We start from the raw sequence: 17,124 nt of genomic DNA on the forward strand, positions 1-17,124 counted from the left end.
GATGTGCTTTTATACTAACATGACTGTACATATATATTTATATTCCTTATGGTGTCTAATGACATCATCTTGTCCAGTCAAGCCACAGCCAAAGTCAGACCAGTCTAGGGCTGAAGCAGTTAGCTTACCCAATACACGATACCTTAGGGGATGGCAGGAAAATCACTCCTAGTGACCACCCTGGTCCTAAATCCCTGAGTTTTCTTAGAGCATCACCCAATATAGAAGAGAACCAGGTGAATTTGAGAGTTTCAGATGGGTTTACACATCATGACCCCTGAGCTCGTGACCAGGATGTGCTACCCAGGAGAGGGACGGAGATGTTGCCTGAGCCTGCAGGGATAGAATTAGCAAGGTCAAAGTTCAGCTGGGATGGTCCACAGGATCAGATGGGATTGATCCAAGGGTGCTGATGTCATTATGAGGCAGCTCTCCATCATCCTCGAAACACTGGGAGAGGTTCCTGATGACTGGAGGAAAAAAAAAAAAAAGTCACACATCTTTAGGAAGATAAATGTCTTATGTGCCTAAATGTTTAAAATATGTATTTAATTTTGCCTGCCCTTGTAGTTAAAGAGAATATTGGAGATGGAATAAATTAATTTTTACATATTGATGTTACAAAAGCAGTCTTTACTTTGAGGTGAAGGTCAGCTATAATCTGTAACAATGAGAAAACAACATAACTTTCAATTGTGGTTTGATTATTAAACAAGAAATCAAGATTTCAACATTAAAAATTGTGTCAGTTTTAGGAAAGAAAAGCTGACTGCATAGGTCTCTTTAAAATAAATTCCGTTAGTTGCTAATATACTCTGGTGACTTCAGATTTTCAGTCCCCCATCCTGATGCCTGATCTACTCTCCCTAGCCTCAACTTGTTAGGGCACTTGCAAAATAGAGTCTGTCTTTTTAAATCACAAGCACGTGTACGGTGGCATGCTTGGGTAGTTGTTCATCGTGTTGAAAACAGGCTGACATTTTCCTCCTTGCAAAATTTTAGAGAAGTTTTGTTTAATGATTTGCACAAGGATAAGTCCTATGGATATGATTTTAAATAAAATAGTGGTATCAGTCCTTTTAAAGTTTATCTTGACAACAGGGGTGATAAAATGCAGGTATAATCATTAGCAACTGCTGTTATAATTTTCATTAACTCCTTTATAATTTTTTTTTCATTCTAAGATTTTTTTAGCTTATTGCCAAATGATTTATTATGTCTTGAAAATGTTCCATGTAATCAGAAATCAAGAAAATAGTTTTATTATTGTTAAGAAACTAGAATTCCCTGAGTCACGGTTATTTAAGGCACACTCATAGATTGAATATTAGCTCTTTCAGGCAGTCGATTTGAAAAACTTTGTTTTGGAACTCTCTCCAAATGAAGAAATTAGGGAAAAAAACAAACAAACAAACAAAAAAAACAAAACACACAATCCTTTTCATTTGATCCTTTATAGTGGGATTCACAGTTCTGCTACTGCAGGCCAGAATTTCCACGTCCTTATGTTTGATAAGTGAATTACATCAAGGATTCATTTATTCAAGAAACCATATATTTCATGATGCAATGAGTTTGGTGAGTAGGTTGAGATACAAAGAAAAGGGAAACACTACAATGATTGGGATATATAATATTTTGTGTACCTAAAAATTCTCATCAGAAGCTGCAAACCATGAATGTCTGATAAGGGAATGCATAAAGCAGGTTTTGAACCGTCCATAAAAAAAGAACATTGTTCTTTTTTAGAAGAGTATACAGGGACAAGTCTATGGAGAAGATATATAGAAATGATTATCAACAAAAGATAGTTTGCATTCAGAGAAATAACTAAAGAGGCAAATAAATGCTTTTTAATTAGTTTGACTCTGAGTTTGGTACATGCTAAATTATTCAGTTGGCAGAATGCTGAAAATAAAGTGACTGCTATAAAATAAATACATTTTTTTTAAAGAGGTAAGCACTCAGTCCAGAGTTCCATTAATTTTCTTACTGATATCCAATAACCAACTGCTGATTTCAAAGAATATGGAAACATTTAAAGCACTGTATACATTCTAAATAAATTATCCTTGATCGTGACATGCTAGCATTTCCAAATGAAAATATTTCCCTGTATCTTATGCCACCCAGGCCCTATATATTAGGTTTAACACCTCTGTTGTCTAACAGAAAGAGTAAGAATCTTTAAATTTGAAGCCAAATGTTTTCTTACTATAACTCTTGGTAGAGTTGTGTCATTAGGAGCCTAGAGTAGACAGAAGGATGACAGTTTATTTAAAATCTTAATGTAGCTGCATAAAGACTGCAGTCACCCACTGACACACAAACAAAAATGAAGGAAACTGTTTGCAGTTCTGTCACAACCACCTAAATTCCATTTGGCAATTTTCCCACTTCTGGAAAATCACATATATTGAAAGGAAATAAATGAAAAAAAAAAAGTTTTCAGAAAGCAGTGCAGTTATTAAATTCCCTAAAATGCTATTGGGAATTTTGTAGCTGTTGGAAATGTATTCTAGCTGCCTTTTTAAAATGAATTTCAGTGTCATATCCTTAGAAAGGCGTTTCCCATCCTTTCCTTTCTGCAGTTGGCATTGTGCTTCAAGCAACTTCATATTTTACTCTCCCCATCAGCCCCAGCTGCAACTTTTTAATGGGTCTTTTTAAAGCAACATTACAGGGACTGCATATATAGTTCTATTGGATTATGTTATTGGGGGAATATAAAAACAAGCCACCAAAACCAATTTTGAGTAAGGGGAGTAATAGCTGAATGAACAGAGAATATGAGAGCATTTATTTCTAAAGCATAGATCTATGAGTGGACAAAAAGTAGCGTAGACAGTGAGACTCTACTGTTTAAAATTTTTACTTCTAGAAATTTAAACAGATATTCGGAAATCAAGAAGGATCAAAATCCTAGAGATAAAAAAAAAAAAAAAAACCTTGGAAATCTGCAAGGAAAGATAAAAGGGAATGACGAAGGAAGAATTCTGGCTTCTCTGGACCCATAATAATTCTAATTCCATCTGTGCATTCATTCTCTAAAATGTCATCGTAAAGTAGAGACTGAGGTTTATGCAAAGCACATTCCCTAGATGCTAGGGCAGTCCAAAATACTAGCAAAGAATTCCTTTCTATTTTACATAAGCATGAAAAGTAGATGCCTTTGTTTCTTGCTGGATGTCTGTTCAGCAATTATCAAAAGGAAATCTACTTCCTGTTCTGTTGTTCTGCTGCTAAAACCGCTTTGATGCTTTCAGCAACTTGTACCTCATTTCTGAAAACAGTCTGCCTTCAGAAAAAAACTGAAGGCTTCATTTAGCTTTTTGTTTGTTTGTTTGTTTCACTGGTGGTATTAATGAATGAAAGCTGTTTTCTGATCTTCAGTTTTAAGCACCTATAAGAAGCAGAAAAAAAAGTGTTTTGTATTTATAGAGAAAATACTTCTAATTTATACAGTAAAACAGTGCTTTTCTACTAAATGAAAATGTACTAGTATAGATACAAAGTCCACTTATTTTCATATTGCTATGATGGTTATATGGGGCTTGGAGCAACCTGGTCTGGTGGGAGGTGTCTTTGCCCATGGCAGGGGCGTTGGAACTGGCTGATCTTCAAGGCCCCTTCCAACCCAAGCCATTCTGTGATTCTGTGATGATAAAAAAGTAACTGAATGCTGTGAAACAGAATCGGGATACGTTTAGGTGCAGCGAAATGGGTAGCTAAACTATGTCTAAATTCCTAGAACTGGTTTTGTTTCATTTTCATTTAATGGTAGTTTGCTTTGCTATGCACATCTTTCTGTGATACTTCTTGGCATAAAGCTTCCAGTTGCCATATGAACATAAATTAGTTTATGTTCACAAAGCCCTTGAGAGAGCCGTTGCATTATTTCAAGTATGTATTTGGCTTATAAAATCACGGTTGGAATCACTGATTGGAAGATAACCTCCATTTTATGTTAGATCATGCCATAAGTGATTTAGCCAAGATCACAACGAATGTCTACAGAAAAATCCACTTTACATGAATCTTAGCTGCAATATCATTTTCCCTTTATTCTGAGAGAGAACAGCAGACACATGGAAAAAAAAAAAAAGATTAAAAAAAAAAAGAAAAAGAAAGCATTTAAATTGCACAAATGTGAACTTAAAGGAGAAATGGCTTTTAACAGCTTTACAAGGAACAGAGAAATGGTTCTGGAGATTCATTTCAGAGAAATGAATAAACTATTTTGCTGACTGTCAGTGGTAGGTAACAACGTAATTCAATAAATGAAGACCAGGTTTGAATAGACAGAAAATTAATCTTCAGTCACGATCTCATGTGGGATTTTCCTGTGCCAATATTGATTACATTTCAGTTTCTGACTTGAGAGAGAAGTTGTTTGGAGTTGGATTTTAATTACGTTCACATGCCAGATTACTTTCCTTCAGAACAGGTGTTTTGCTACTTTCCTGAAAACAAAGTTTCAATCGTTATTAAAATTGTAATAACCAGTGCAGCAATCTAGTCAGGCTTTTGATAGAAATACCAGATGTAAACAATTATTAACATTGGGGTTTTTCTTTTTCATCTTTCCTAATCCTTCTTTTTCTAATACAAAAGTAGTTTACTTATAATTCATATATTTGGCAGCTGAAAACTAAATAGTTTTTACTATATATAGAAGGATCCACTACAAACATGGAATGTGTAAGGCCTTGCACAGCATTAGTGTTGCTGGCCAAGAGGTGTTTACTGAGTGCAATGCTGATTTGCCTTCAGTGTTTCTGATACTTGCCTGTTGTGTGTAGATCTCTTTCAGACACCTTTAGATTTAATAGCAAAAATAATGCCGTGTGAAGGGAACTACAGAGCTTTTAGAGGATTTCACATTTCTGGGTTTGTGGGGCAGACATATACATGGTTTCATAGTTGTATATCACAAACTACTCCCACAAGGTCAACAACAGGGATGTAAAAGGTTCTGGGTTATTATAGGTAGTTCTGGTAGATTGTCTGCCCTGCACCATGGTCGCAGAGCTAGTTATAAAATGCAGGTGAGTCACTTAAATTGAAATAATAATAATAATTGGAGAGTTTTTAGATGCATGTTCTTGTTTCGGTGTTGTGGTATATTGGTATGAAGAATAGAATCTCAGTCTTTATACTAGGCATTGTTTTGGGGGGACTTGGTATGTGCGCTGTTGTAAATGTGGGAAATAGACTTTGTATTTGAAAATTTAAGGTGTTCAGGTGGATTACTTAAGTTCTTTCAGTTTCACCGAAGTTAGTCAAATGTTGGTAGCAGACTTGAAGCTTCTTCCATAGCACATGAGTTACAGAAAAGACTGAAGGCTAGTACCTATTACTCAGAGTGAAAGTCCAAGCACTGATGAAAGTTTAATGTTCAGATGCTTCAGAAATTTAAATAAAAAAATTAAATGTACTGGAGTATCAAAACCTCTGTCCAAGACCTTATAGTATGGACCTTATGGTTTATCCCCTTTCTCTTTCTGTTCCCCCTCCCTCTAAGCATTCATTGTGGAAAATTAATTGGAAAAAAATCTTATGACACCAACTGATTGTGGTATTTCATTGTAATAATATGGTGTGATGGCCCCCATTTTTTTTTTCCTGAAGTGTTTTGTGAAAGTAACAGGAGATTGCAGTTGTTGGTACTAATTTCAAAAATAGTGTGTTATGTTTTCTTTAATCAATTGGTTTGCAGGCAGGAGAGAAATTTTCTTACACGAATGATTGATTGTTGAGACTGCATTTGCAGAATTAGACAAACTCATTACCTTGAGCAGCATGAAGCCAAAAGATAACGTGTGAAAAGAACTCCAGAATTTGCTTAATGTTGCACAGCATTCCAGTTCTGGGAAATCAATCAATCAACCAATAGTGTCTAATATTGTAGGAATAATAATAATAATAAAGTAAAAAATGACCCAAATTGCATTGCCTAAAGTTATCATAATGCTGTGTCATTTCAAATTATAGCACATACCAACTATTACTGATCCTGGCTCCAGTTTACAAACTTCAAAGTAAGCTGTAATGGTGTTACCTTCTGGTAAAGTTAAGCAAGTGGCATACTGGATCAAGACATTCCACGTTGCATGGTACAAGCATTTCCTGTTTTTCCACATCCCAAAGCTAAAACACTACTTTCTTAGAACCATCTACACACAGAATTGTTCTATTCAGAAGTCCTCTGGCAGCCTCCAAACCTCCAAACACCAAGTAGATGTGTCTACTAGAATTATGAATGAAAATAGCCTGCAGGAAAGTAAAAGGCATCATCTTGCCTTAGGTTTTCCAAGGAGAATGATGTTGTTAAGTAATTAGTGCATTGTATCAATTTAGATTATTTAATGTCATAATACACATGAATTAGAAAGATCATCCCTTACTTTGAGTATTCAGACTTGTGGCTTCCCTTCTGTCTCATCCATCAGAGCTGGGTTAAGTGATAAGTAACAAGCTTAACTTCCTAGCATAAGATATGGTAGCTATGCTGCATTTAAAAAAAAAAAAAAAAAAAGTAGTCAGAATTAGTGCCCACTTTCTTTTCTTCCGGAAGTTTAATAGACTTGCATTGTGATATGTAGCTCACCTAATTCTAGACAGCTATGTTACAGGCACTTACATCTAGGGTAATTGCCCTAGGGCTACCTTTATTGTTGATGGAAAGAAGGAGGCACTTCGAAGACACGAGTCATGTCATAGGAAAATAGGTATCTAATTAAGATGTGATGAATTGTACTCTAAAAGTGTCCATTTTTCTTCATTGACTGCGAAGGCAGCCTGGGGTGATTAACTCACATGTAGACTGCTGTGTTGTTGAAATCAGTGGATGCCACTGTTTGGATGAGTTCTGCCCTTCGTGTTTCCAAAGGAAACCACCTCTGAAACCCATCTGATACTGCTGCTTACTTCAGGCAGCATTTGAACCTATACTTACAATAACATTTTTCCATGGTCCTGTGATGAAGCAAATGAGGAAACTGCTGTTTAATTAGGATATTTTGTGGGTAAATTGAAATTCAGCTGTCTATATTGATAGAGGGTAATAGACACAGTGAAAGTATATAAAGAATAGCCTCAGCCCATGTATGTGTGCCTGGCTCATCAGATAGATGCTTCTTTGTCAGCACTATTTTTCAAGTATATTAATTTTTTAAAAAATGATGACTTTGTAGTATTAAAAAGATCTGTATAACTGCCTGCAATTGCTGGCCTAAGTAATCATTTGGTATCATAACTGACTCATTATTGATTTAAGCGGCAGTCTGCTCATGCCATGGAGAGTCCTGTTCAAACTGCAGCTGAGCCAGATGAAGATATTACCCCCTCCTCATTGATCTTCACTACCTCTTTGGTTTCCATACTTCATACAAAATTTTTAGCTGAGTTTAAAAAAAAAATAAAAAAGTCTGTTTCGCAATTTTTTTTAAACCTAGTCCAAATGACTGAGTGGATTGTAAGGAATCAAGAAACAGTGGTGCAGACAGGTGAGGGAGGATGGAAACCTGAGACAGGCAGGTAGTGCTGAGCACCTGAGTGTTTGGGAGCCTTTCCACCCAGGCAGCTGTAGCCAGAAGAGTACATGACATTTCCTCAGGACTTATTAGTAACATAAACCAATTAATAAAACGTGTGAAAATCAGAACTTATGAAAAGTCTTCATTTCCTGTCTCTGTCTTGTGTGTGCATCACTGTTTCTCAAAAATATATTTATGAAATATACATTACTGGTATTGTTTTAGATTTGTAATTTAAATATATAATCTAAAGAAATAAAATTGAGATATTCACTATTTAAATTTAAGATTCAGTACAAATTATTACAAGTAATAAAGGATAATGTAGTTGCCTTTCGTTATGGGTGTAAAAATTCCATGCGCTTATGAAATTAGGTTTGTAAGGTGTTAGGCTCTCATTTTCCTTTTGCAGCTTTTCATTTCACCGAGTTCCATTGGATGACTTGTAATTCATAATGAATTATACACAAGCATTTCTGGACCTGAAGCAAATAAATACGTTTATACAGAAATGCAAAATTTTAGCTATAAGCGAAAGTCTATGAGTCTGTCATGTAAAAAGAGGAATTGTTTTTAGCATACCTTGTAATATTTTGTACTTCATATGTCTTTCTTTAAAAAGCCTGAAAAGAATGACACTGAATCTGGCAGCCAGAGAATCAGACCAGTATTTGAAGAAGATCCTGTTTTCCGACGGCAAACGTCTTACCAACATGCAGCAGTCCACATACCAACAGATATTTATGAAGGCTGTAAGTAGCATGTGAACAAAGTGATTTTACTATAATATTAAACTTATTATTTGTGTCCCATTCTTCAAAGAAAATAACTTCCACACCAATTTTTCATTTCTGTTTTTAGTACAGATGTTGAGACTGTCTTTTTTCCTTCCTTTAATGATGCTTCAGATATATGCTCTATTAGGCATATGATTCATCTTATGAGTTAGGTGGAGCCATAATTAAAGAGAACTATTAGAGAAGGATCTGAATTTCCAAAATTGAACTGGAGGTGAAAGAAAATTCTTACATATTTTGATTTTCATATCCATTCCTTCTCTGTGCTGTGTTCTTACTTAATATAAATAATTCTTGACAGTTCTTTACATGGTTTTGACCTCAGGCAGAGATGAGTACTGAAATCATTTTTAAGTGTCCCAAAAGCATATACGGTTCAAGCAAATAACATGCTGTGCAAGATGGTAGTACTTACATTGTATGCAGTACATTTCCAGAATTGTAGTAACAGTTTAGCATAAAATTTGAATAAACTCTTTCTAAATAGTGTTAAAATAAAATCTATTTACACACATATATTGCAAAGGAGTCTGTAATTGTAACAGTATTTCATAATTTGGTATTTAAGTTATCTTTCAGAATGAAAGTAATTTCTTTTTTTCTGGGTTCATTGTATAGAAAAAAATCTTTATCCATTAAGAAGACATTTCAGCATTCAAAATGGCTGCATAATTTTAAAAAGAAGGGAGGAAAAATGGAATAGGATCCACATTTTTTAAGTTCATTGTTTAGGGTGCTAATTTCAACTATGCAGCCTTTCTCCTCTTTCAAAATCTCATCAAGAAGAAAGAGACCCTGATGTGACCTGAGCTCTTTAAAATTCATGGCCACCATTCCTTGTGGCTTACATAAATGACACAGGGATGAAAATGGAAATGTCAGTGTGATGGGGTAAAGAATCATAGTAGCTGGTATTCTTATATGGTGTGCTTGAATGACAGACCTAGAGGATTACTCTGGGATTCTGGCTTTAATAAATGGTAAAGTGCACCTTAATTGCAGGATTACAGGGAAGAGACAAGCCATTTCCTTTGCTTTTTTATTTTATTTTATTTTTCAGAGTATTGATACTTTGCTGTTAAACTGTTACAAAATCTTGTCTGTAATCATAAGGATTTTTTTAGCACCATGTAAACTTTAATATGATTGTCATCATAACACTACGTAAAATATTTTGTTGTTCTGTCCAATTTAACACTGTAGGTAGTATTCTTAAGAACACTTATGTCCCTTAAAGCAGTGCTACTATAAAAAAAAATAAAGTTACTATATATATATATAATATATATATAATAATAATAATATATATTATATATTTTCAATCATAAATATATATATTTTTATATATAAATATATAAAAATAAAGTTATAAAGTTATAAAAAATAAAGCTACTATAAAAAAATAAAAAATAAAAAAATATAAAGCAGTGTTACTATACAGACCCCTTAACCTAAAAATGAAGACGGACTATGACTTCCATAGGAGAGGTGCAACTTTAGTATCTAATGAAATGATAATCAAACATGGAAATGTGAATTTCTTGAGAGAGGTATTTGCATGTGCAATATATATGGATCACGAGAAATTCATGATTGTTTGGGTCTAGCTATCATGTTAACTACCAAAGATGTGGTAGTTAAATGCCTAACATGCTAAGTAACTAGTGAGTTTGATTCAAAGAATGGGAAGCCTAAGAAAGTATCGTCAGTAATTCTGTGTCAGCCAAAGCCTTGGATAGGGTAGTAACTGGCTAACTTCTGCTCACACAGCTACAGATGGTGTTTTCAGAGATAACAAGTTGATACCACCTACAAAAAAATGTGGATTTCATATCAATAAACACAAAATTGTCACCAGGTTTATTTTATAGTGTCAAAATTCATATATCATCTGAAACACAGGGAGCAATTGGAATGTAGTTATCCAACAATAGATTTCTAAAACTAGAGTTTAATTTTCTCAAGCAATATCATCTGCAAGAAATGTTTATGACCCAAGAGAGTGATAACCTGTCTTGAACACTTTTGTAATTTTCCTTCCTGTTCACATTAAGTAAACTGTCATTTTTTGATAGAGATTTCAGTGGCTACTACAGTAGGAACAGTTGTACATTTTGAAAATAGTTTGTAATTTCTCCTGTGAAATTATGAATGTGTGGATCCATCCTCTGCTTGGCCCTTTAAAGCTGGGGAACTGTTTTAGCCAGTAACTCTCAAATGGTGTGCCACCTATTGAAACCTAATAAACTAGTATGTGGTATAAAATAACGTTCTTTGGTTAGCTACATATACTGTGATTTGCTTATTTTGAAGGCCATCAGCATCCTGGCTTGTATAAGAAACAGCAGGGCCAGCAGGTCTAGGGAAGTGATTGTCCCCCTGTACTCAGCTCTGGTGAGGCCACACCTCGAGTACTGTGTTCAGTTTTGGGCCGCTCACTACAAGAAGGACATGGAGGTGCTTGAGGGAGTCCAGAGAAGGGCAACAAAGCTGGTGAGGGGTCTGGAGAACAAGTCTTGCGAGGAGCGGCTGAGGGAGCTGGGCTTGTTCAGCCTGGAGAAGAGGAGGCTCAGGGGCGACCTTATCGCTCTCTATAGGTACCTTAAAGGAGGCTGTAGAGAGGTGGGGGTTGGTCTATTCTCCCACGTGCCTGGTGACAGGACGAGGGGGAATGGGCGAAAGTTGCGACAGGGGAGGTTTAGGTTGGAAGAACTTCTTTACTGAAAGGGTTGTTAGGCATTGGAATGGGCTGCCCAGGGAAGTGGTTGAGTCACCATCCCCAGAGGTCTTTAAGAGACGTTTAGATGTTGGGCTTAGTGATATGGTTTAGTGGAGGACTTGTTAGTGTTAGGTCAGAGGTTGGACTAGGTGATCCTGGAGGTCTTTTCCAACCTAGATGATTCTATGATTCTGTGAATACAGCGATGCCCCTTTTATTTCACCATAGAAATATAAATCATAAAACTACATCCACTCACTACATCGAGGTTATTACTTTGTCACTTATTTGACTGCAGAAAGAAATATCATGAAACCTATTTTTCTTTTCTCTTCTCTGTTTCTGGTGCCAAAGCCTTGGTGGAAAGAGGGAAAAGTCTAGGGAATTTGTTCATTTGCTTGTATCTGAGGATTATAGTCCCACTGCAAGAGAGATCAACTCCAGTAAAATGGACCCAAATTGGGCTTTTAGTTCAGTATTTTTCAAGAGTTCTGTTTAGGTCTTGAAATAAAATCAATGTGCTACTTAAAACAAACAGACCCTCAGGACAGCTTTCTAATACATGCACTGAGAATTAGTCATGCATCTCCTGTTAAAAATAACAGAAGTTTCATTTCCAAATCCCCAGTGAAACTGTACCCTGCTTATCCCTAAGCAGAATATGGGAACTGCAGGCCAGAGGAAATCCAAAACACAAGGCAAGTCAGGCTAATCTGCCTGGTGGATACCACCGTAAATTGTCCTCCTTGCCTGAGATGGATAACGTACAGATGCATAGTGCTACAGTGGTTGCTCTAGGTAGAGGTCAGTGCTTTTGTTACAGGTTTAGAAAGGGTGCTGGGCAAAGCACAAGAACAAGGGCTGCTTTTTTTGGTGTGGTTACTCCTGCTTCATTTCCCCTAAGTCAGAAATTTAAATGTTACTTCCACATGTCACTGTTTGATTATCACTGAAGAGTTTGATTAAAGTGTCAGATTGACGATGCTTACATGTGGAGAATAATATGTCTTGAACACGATGACTTCATTTTGAATATGTTTGGACAGCTACCAGCATAAGAAAGACTTCCCCTGCTCAGAGTCTATTAAAACTGTCATAAACAGAGTTACAATTAAAAGATGGATTCCATAGCTTAATGATCTTAAAATATAAATACTGTTTGTTCATATCATTCTTTTATTGGGAGAGCAGTCAAAATTTTGCTGCTCCTTAAAATCTCCTAGGATGTGTGTTGTTTTTTAATAATGGGTTTGATAGTGGGAATCAGTTTTGTAGTGGTGCATCATATTTGTGAATATTCAGTTGTTGATAAAATGTTTTGACATAATAGTGCTTAGTGTGGGGAGGCAATCAAAACCTTTAGAAATAACTTACATTTTCTGTTTTGATGACTGACTTTTATTATCATCTTTGACAGGAATTTCTATAGTTTTGAACAATTTCTGAAAATGTGGGGTACCTCAGGCCACAAGCTTGTAATGAACATAAGGGGATTACTGTCCATTCTGTTTTATTTGTTTATTTATAATATTTTCAATCATTTTAATCAGTGAGATATTTGTGAAAAAATGCAGAGTGAAGTGGACCTTTAAATGAATTTTCAGTCTTAGCCTGTTTTAAATACCAAACACTATGGCTTGGGGTAAGTGTTAAGCAAATGTTAGTTACAGCTAAATCCCTAAGTATTCCTGCCTGGCTGGTTGAATATTAAACCTGGAAGGAAAATACTGATGCATAAGCCTAAACAAAGAGCTCTAGGGTCAGTATAGCTTTTTATGTTCTCACAATTACGATTTAAATTATTATTTTTATCCAAATAGCTTACTAAAGCTTCCTGAATGAAAATGTTTTTACATAAGCAGCAAAAAATAGCTTTTTTTAACTTGATGAAAGTGCTTCCTTCTCTCAGAATTCAGAAGGTTGAACAACTTGAACGCTACCCTCCCTCATGAGGCATTTTGGTACTTGGATTACATTAGTTTTATTGGATGATCTAGCATATTTGCATGACATCAAGTTTACCATGATTTCTGTCTTAAATTTTCAAAGTTTCAGATGACAAGGTAGGATAAAGAAAGATGGTTTTGTAACCAACCTTAATTTATTACTTCTTGAAAAACCTAATTTTGTCAAAAGAAACCAATCTTGTATACCAGCTATAGATGACAAAAAAACAATACAAAAACATATAGTATTTTTATATCATCCTAGATTATTTTGGAAGATTGTGCCTGTTCCTGAGTTATTACAGATAGACACAATGCTGCTAAACTGTCATCTTTGCTTAAACAAAAAATTGATATCAGTACATCTTGTATAAATCTACAGATAGATGGTGGTAGAACATTTTGATGTTTCTGTACTGTATGTGTTTGCTTTTCTGTTGAAGCTGAGAACTGTGAGGGGTGCATGAGTGGTGGGACCAAAGAACAGAAAAGGCAGGAGGGTGTCCCTCATTTAGTGGCTTCATAAACTATTGTGATGTTGATGCATCAGGTGATTACTGAGGAGGCCAAACCAGAAATCATCCGTATCATAAGAACTGTAACCAACTCTTGTTCCTCTTGGAGAACATCTGTTCTAGATGCCCCCTGACAGTGATACCACAGCCATTATTTCATTTTTTTTTCCTGTGCTCTTGCTTATTTGAAATCTGTAGTAAGGCTGGTTATTAGCTTGAATTGTAAATGTTTCTAGGTGTTGCCTCACACTATTATGACTTGGCAGAGTCATAATCTACCAGTATATGGTAGACAGAGAAGTTTTACTTTCTAAATGTCAGTATGAACAGCCAAATATGTTTCTTTTTTATTTATAATTATAGATCACAATTTTGATTTAACTTTCAAGTTTAGGTGAGTGCTGTAACTCATATATGGAAGAAGGAATGGAGGTTAAAGAGGAGTCTATTTTTCTTTCTCACTTATCTTAAATCCAGAGAAAGGTAAATTTATTTGTTTTGTTTGTTTGTTTGTGTTCTTTTTAAAAATAAGCAAAGCCAAACATTCTGAATTTGTGGGCCTTAGCTGTGACCCTAACTGTTTGCTGTGGGTTATTTCACAGTGAACCCATTGGGAACACTCAGCTACCAACCTTTCTATATTATGTCATTCCTGTTCTTTTAACTAGGAGTTCATCTGCACGGGTCTTTGGCATGAGACAGTATTTTTAGATACTCAAAGGATATAATTTACTACTGGGTTGATATTTTTAACATCATGATGAGTTAGATGTGAGGAGCCATACCAGAAGTCAGCCCCATGAAAACTGGTTATTATGGTTTTCGTTTCAACAAAATAGAAATCCCTACAATGAAGAGATTTTTCAGTCCTTTTCTCTCCAAAGTTCTTTAATTTTGAAAACTCAGGATTTTAGGTAGAACGGTAGAAGGGTGCACAACATCATTGCATTCCTATTTTTTTTTAACTGTGTAAGATTAAATTGTGATGTTTGTAATAAAATGTGTGTAATAAATGTGTGAAAAATAATTTTCTGGTGAATAGAATGTGGAGTATCATCATCATTCTGTGTGGCTGCATTTCATTGCGTATTTCTTGACCATCAAATATGATATGTATCCAGAATTATCTTGGACATAATAGCAAGTCCAGGGTTTCCAGTATTTGTTAGGCTGCTTGACGGAGTAATACATGTTTAAGCTCTATATATTGCCAAAATCTATTTTGGGAGCCAGATGATTACTGCTGCTCCTCCGATCTCTTTCCATTGCTTCTGCAATATTTCCCCTCTTATATACAGCTTGGAATAACAATTAGTATTGAATCCTCTTGTACCAAGATGGGAAGTTTGGCTCTGCAGTAAGGTTGGCCATGTTCTTCTGGTAGTAATAGCTAACAGAGAAAATTGCATTTTAAAATACAGACTGCAAACCAGAACACTCTGAATTTCAGTACGCCTTTATTATTTGTTGTGGTTTAACCCGGCCGGCAGCTAAACACCACACAGCTGTTTGCTCCCCCTCCCCCCTCCCTCTGTCCTAACTGAAACCAGGACATTATTGGAAACATTTTTTAAAAAAGACAATTTTTAAAAAGATTGCAATCGATTCTGGTGTGTGGAATTCTCCCAATGCAGAAACCAGTGCAAGGATTCATGATGTCATAAGTCTGGTTTAGCTTTGCAAAATAGGTTGATATGGAGTGTATTTGTTGTCTCAGCTTTGTATTTGTCCTCCTTGAAGGGAAAACCTTTTTTTTTCATCTACATTACCTGATAGATGGCTGTGAGGACGTGAGGGATGGCAGTTTTGTTCTTGAACCTGCTATATACAGTGAAGAATGACCATCAGGAGGTTACTCTGGCTTTTTGTGAGTGTAAATTCACAGCACATGCAAGTCCTTTAGGATTCACCAGAATCTTTGTATAATCATTTTTTTTCAAAACTGTGTCCAGAGAACTGTAAGGGAGTGTGGAAGGAAATATTTGTTAGCTCAAAATAAAACTAAATGTTTAAATGAGATTCAGTCTTTGCCAAATAAGTAGATGTGAAGTATGACTACTGTGTGGAAAACATGCTGAATTGCTTGAAATAATTAATGTCTAGAAAAAAGATACTGATTCATGCTAGGCACTTGACGGGAAAAAATGAAAGGTGTTTGTCTAAAGGACCTTAAAACCTAATTTAAATGGAAGCATGAGAGGATTGATTTTTAGTTACCTTGAAAGTCTGTCAAGGTTTTGTTTTCCTTTCCAGTACAGAATTTCCTCTAAAACCACCCTCCCCCCGAATCCACTCTCTTGTACCTCCTCTCTTTGAGCGGTACAAGGGAGTGGGTAATGGGGGCTGTGGTCAGTCCCTAATGCTTTGTCTCTGCTGCTCCTTCATGGTTCATGGTCACTCTCTGCCCCTGCTCCACGTGGGGTCCCTCCCACAGGATGCCGTCCTGCCCGAAGTGAGCCTGTGGGGGCTTCCCACAGACAGCAGCTCTTCAAGAACTGCTCCAATATGGGTTTGTACCACAGGGTCCATCCATCAGGAGCAAACTGCTCCAACTTGGGTCCCCCACAGGTGGCAGCTCCCCCCAGACCCCCTGCTCCTGCGTGGGCTCCTCTCCACGGGCTGCAGCTCCGGCCCGGGGCCTGCTCCTGCGGGGGCTCTCCATGGGCCGCAGCCTCCTCCAGGCCACATCCACCTGCTCCACCGGGGGCTCCTCCACGGGCTGCAGCGTGGAGATCTGCTCCGTGTGGGACCCATGGGCTGCAGGGGGACAGCCTGCTCCACCGGGGGCCTCTCCACAGGCCGCAGGGGAACTGCTGCTGCATGCCTGGAGCACCTCCTGCCCTCCTTCTGCACTCACCTTGGGGTCTGCAGGGCTGGTTCTCTCCCATTTCTCATTCCTCTCTCCCAGCTGCTGTGGTGCAGCATTCCTCCCCCCCCCCCCCCGCCTTTCTTAAGTCTTCTCTTTCAGAGAGAGGCACAACCACTGTCGCTCACTGGCTTGGCTCTGGCCAGTGGCAGGTCCGTTTTGGAGCCAGATGGGGATGGCCCTGATGTAACACGGGACCCTCCCTGAAGCCCCCCAGCTATGAAAACTTTGTCATGTGAGACCAATACAGTAATGAATTTTTTTTTTCTCTATTTTTTTTTTCTCTTTTCTCAAATGTCTTGGTGGTTTATCTTGTTTTTAATAGCAAATAGGTTTAATAGACTTACTATGATCTGAGTGTTGAAAGATTTCCCATTGGAAAGGAAATCTGTTTTTCAGCTTTGAAATTAAAAGAAGAATTTGAGAATTGTAAAACCCATTATTAAATAATTTTTCCTCACATTTCAGAAATGTTGAATTTCTTGCTTGTAACACAGCTGCGAATTTTACTCTGTTAATGGCAGTCCAGCTATGAATTATGACTTTTTTGCTTTTCCATTGACTAAAAATTACATCCCGGGGTTATTGGACTTCAGAAAAAAAAAAAGAATGAAAGTTGTTAAATTATAGATAAATATACAGAAAATAAAAATTAAGATACAAGATATTTTATTCTGAAAAAAAAATATATACATTGCATTAGATTAAATATTAAAAAATAAGTGGAAGAAAATAACTAATAA

General features: G+C 36.6%; 1 protein-coding gene across 14 annotated transcripts in view; it reads left to right on the forward strand.

Moving 5' to 3' along the window:
- The window catches only part of CACNA2D1 (calcium voltage-gated channel auxiliary subunit alpha2delta 1), a 407,082-nt gene that overhangs the window by 230,431 nt on the left and 159,527 nt on the right, over positions 1-17,124 (forward strand). For all 14 annotated transcript variants that reach the window (XR_013952784.1, XM_080597562.1, XM_080597555.1 and 11 more), the window contains one exon: positions 8,161-8,290. Coding sequence is in view for 13 of the 14 variants with exons in the window: in XM_080597562.1 (XP_080453688.1) it covers positions 8,161-8,290 (130 nt within the window). In the remaining variant the exon portion in view is untranslated. The remainder of the gene's footprint in view (positions 1-8,160; positions 8,291-17,124) is intronic.

The sequence above is a fragment of the Anser brachyrhynchus genome, assembly GCF_964034855.1.
Source record: "Anser brachyrhynchus genome assembly, chromosome: 1".
Classification (NCBI taxonomy): domain Eukaryota; kingdom Metazoa; phylum Chordata; class Aves; order Anseriformes; family Anatidae; genus Anser; species Anser brachyrhynchus.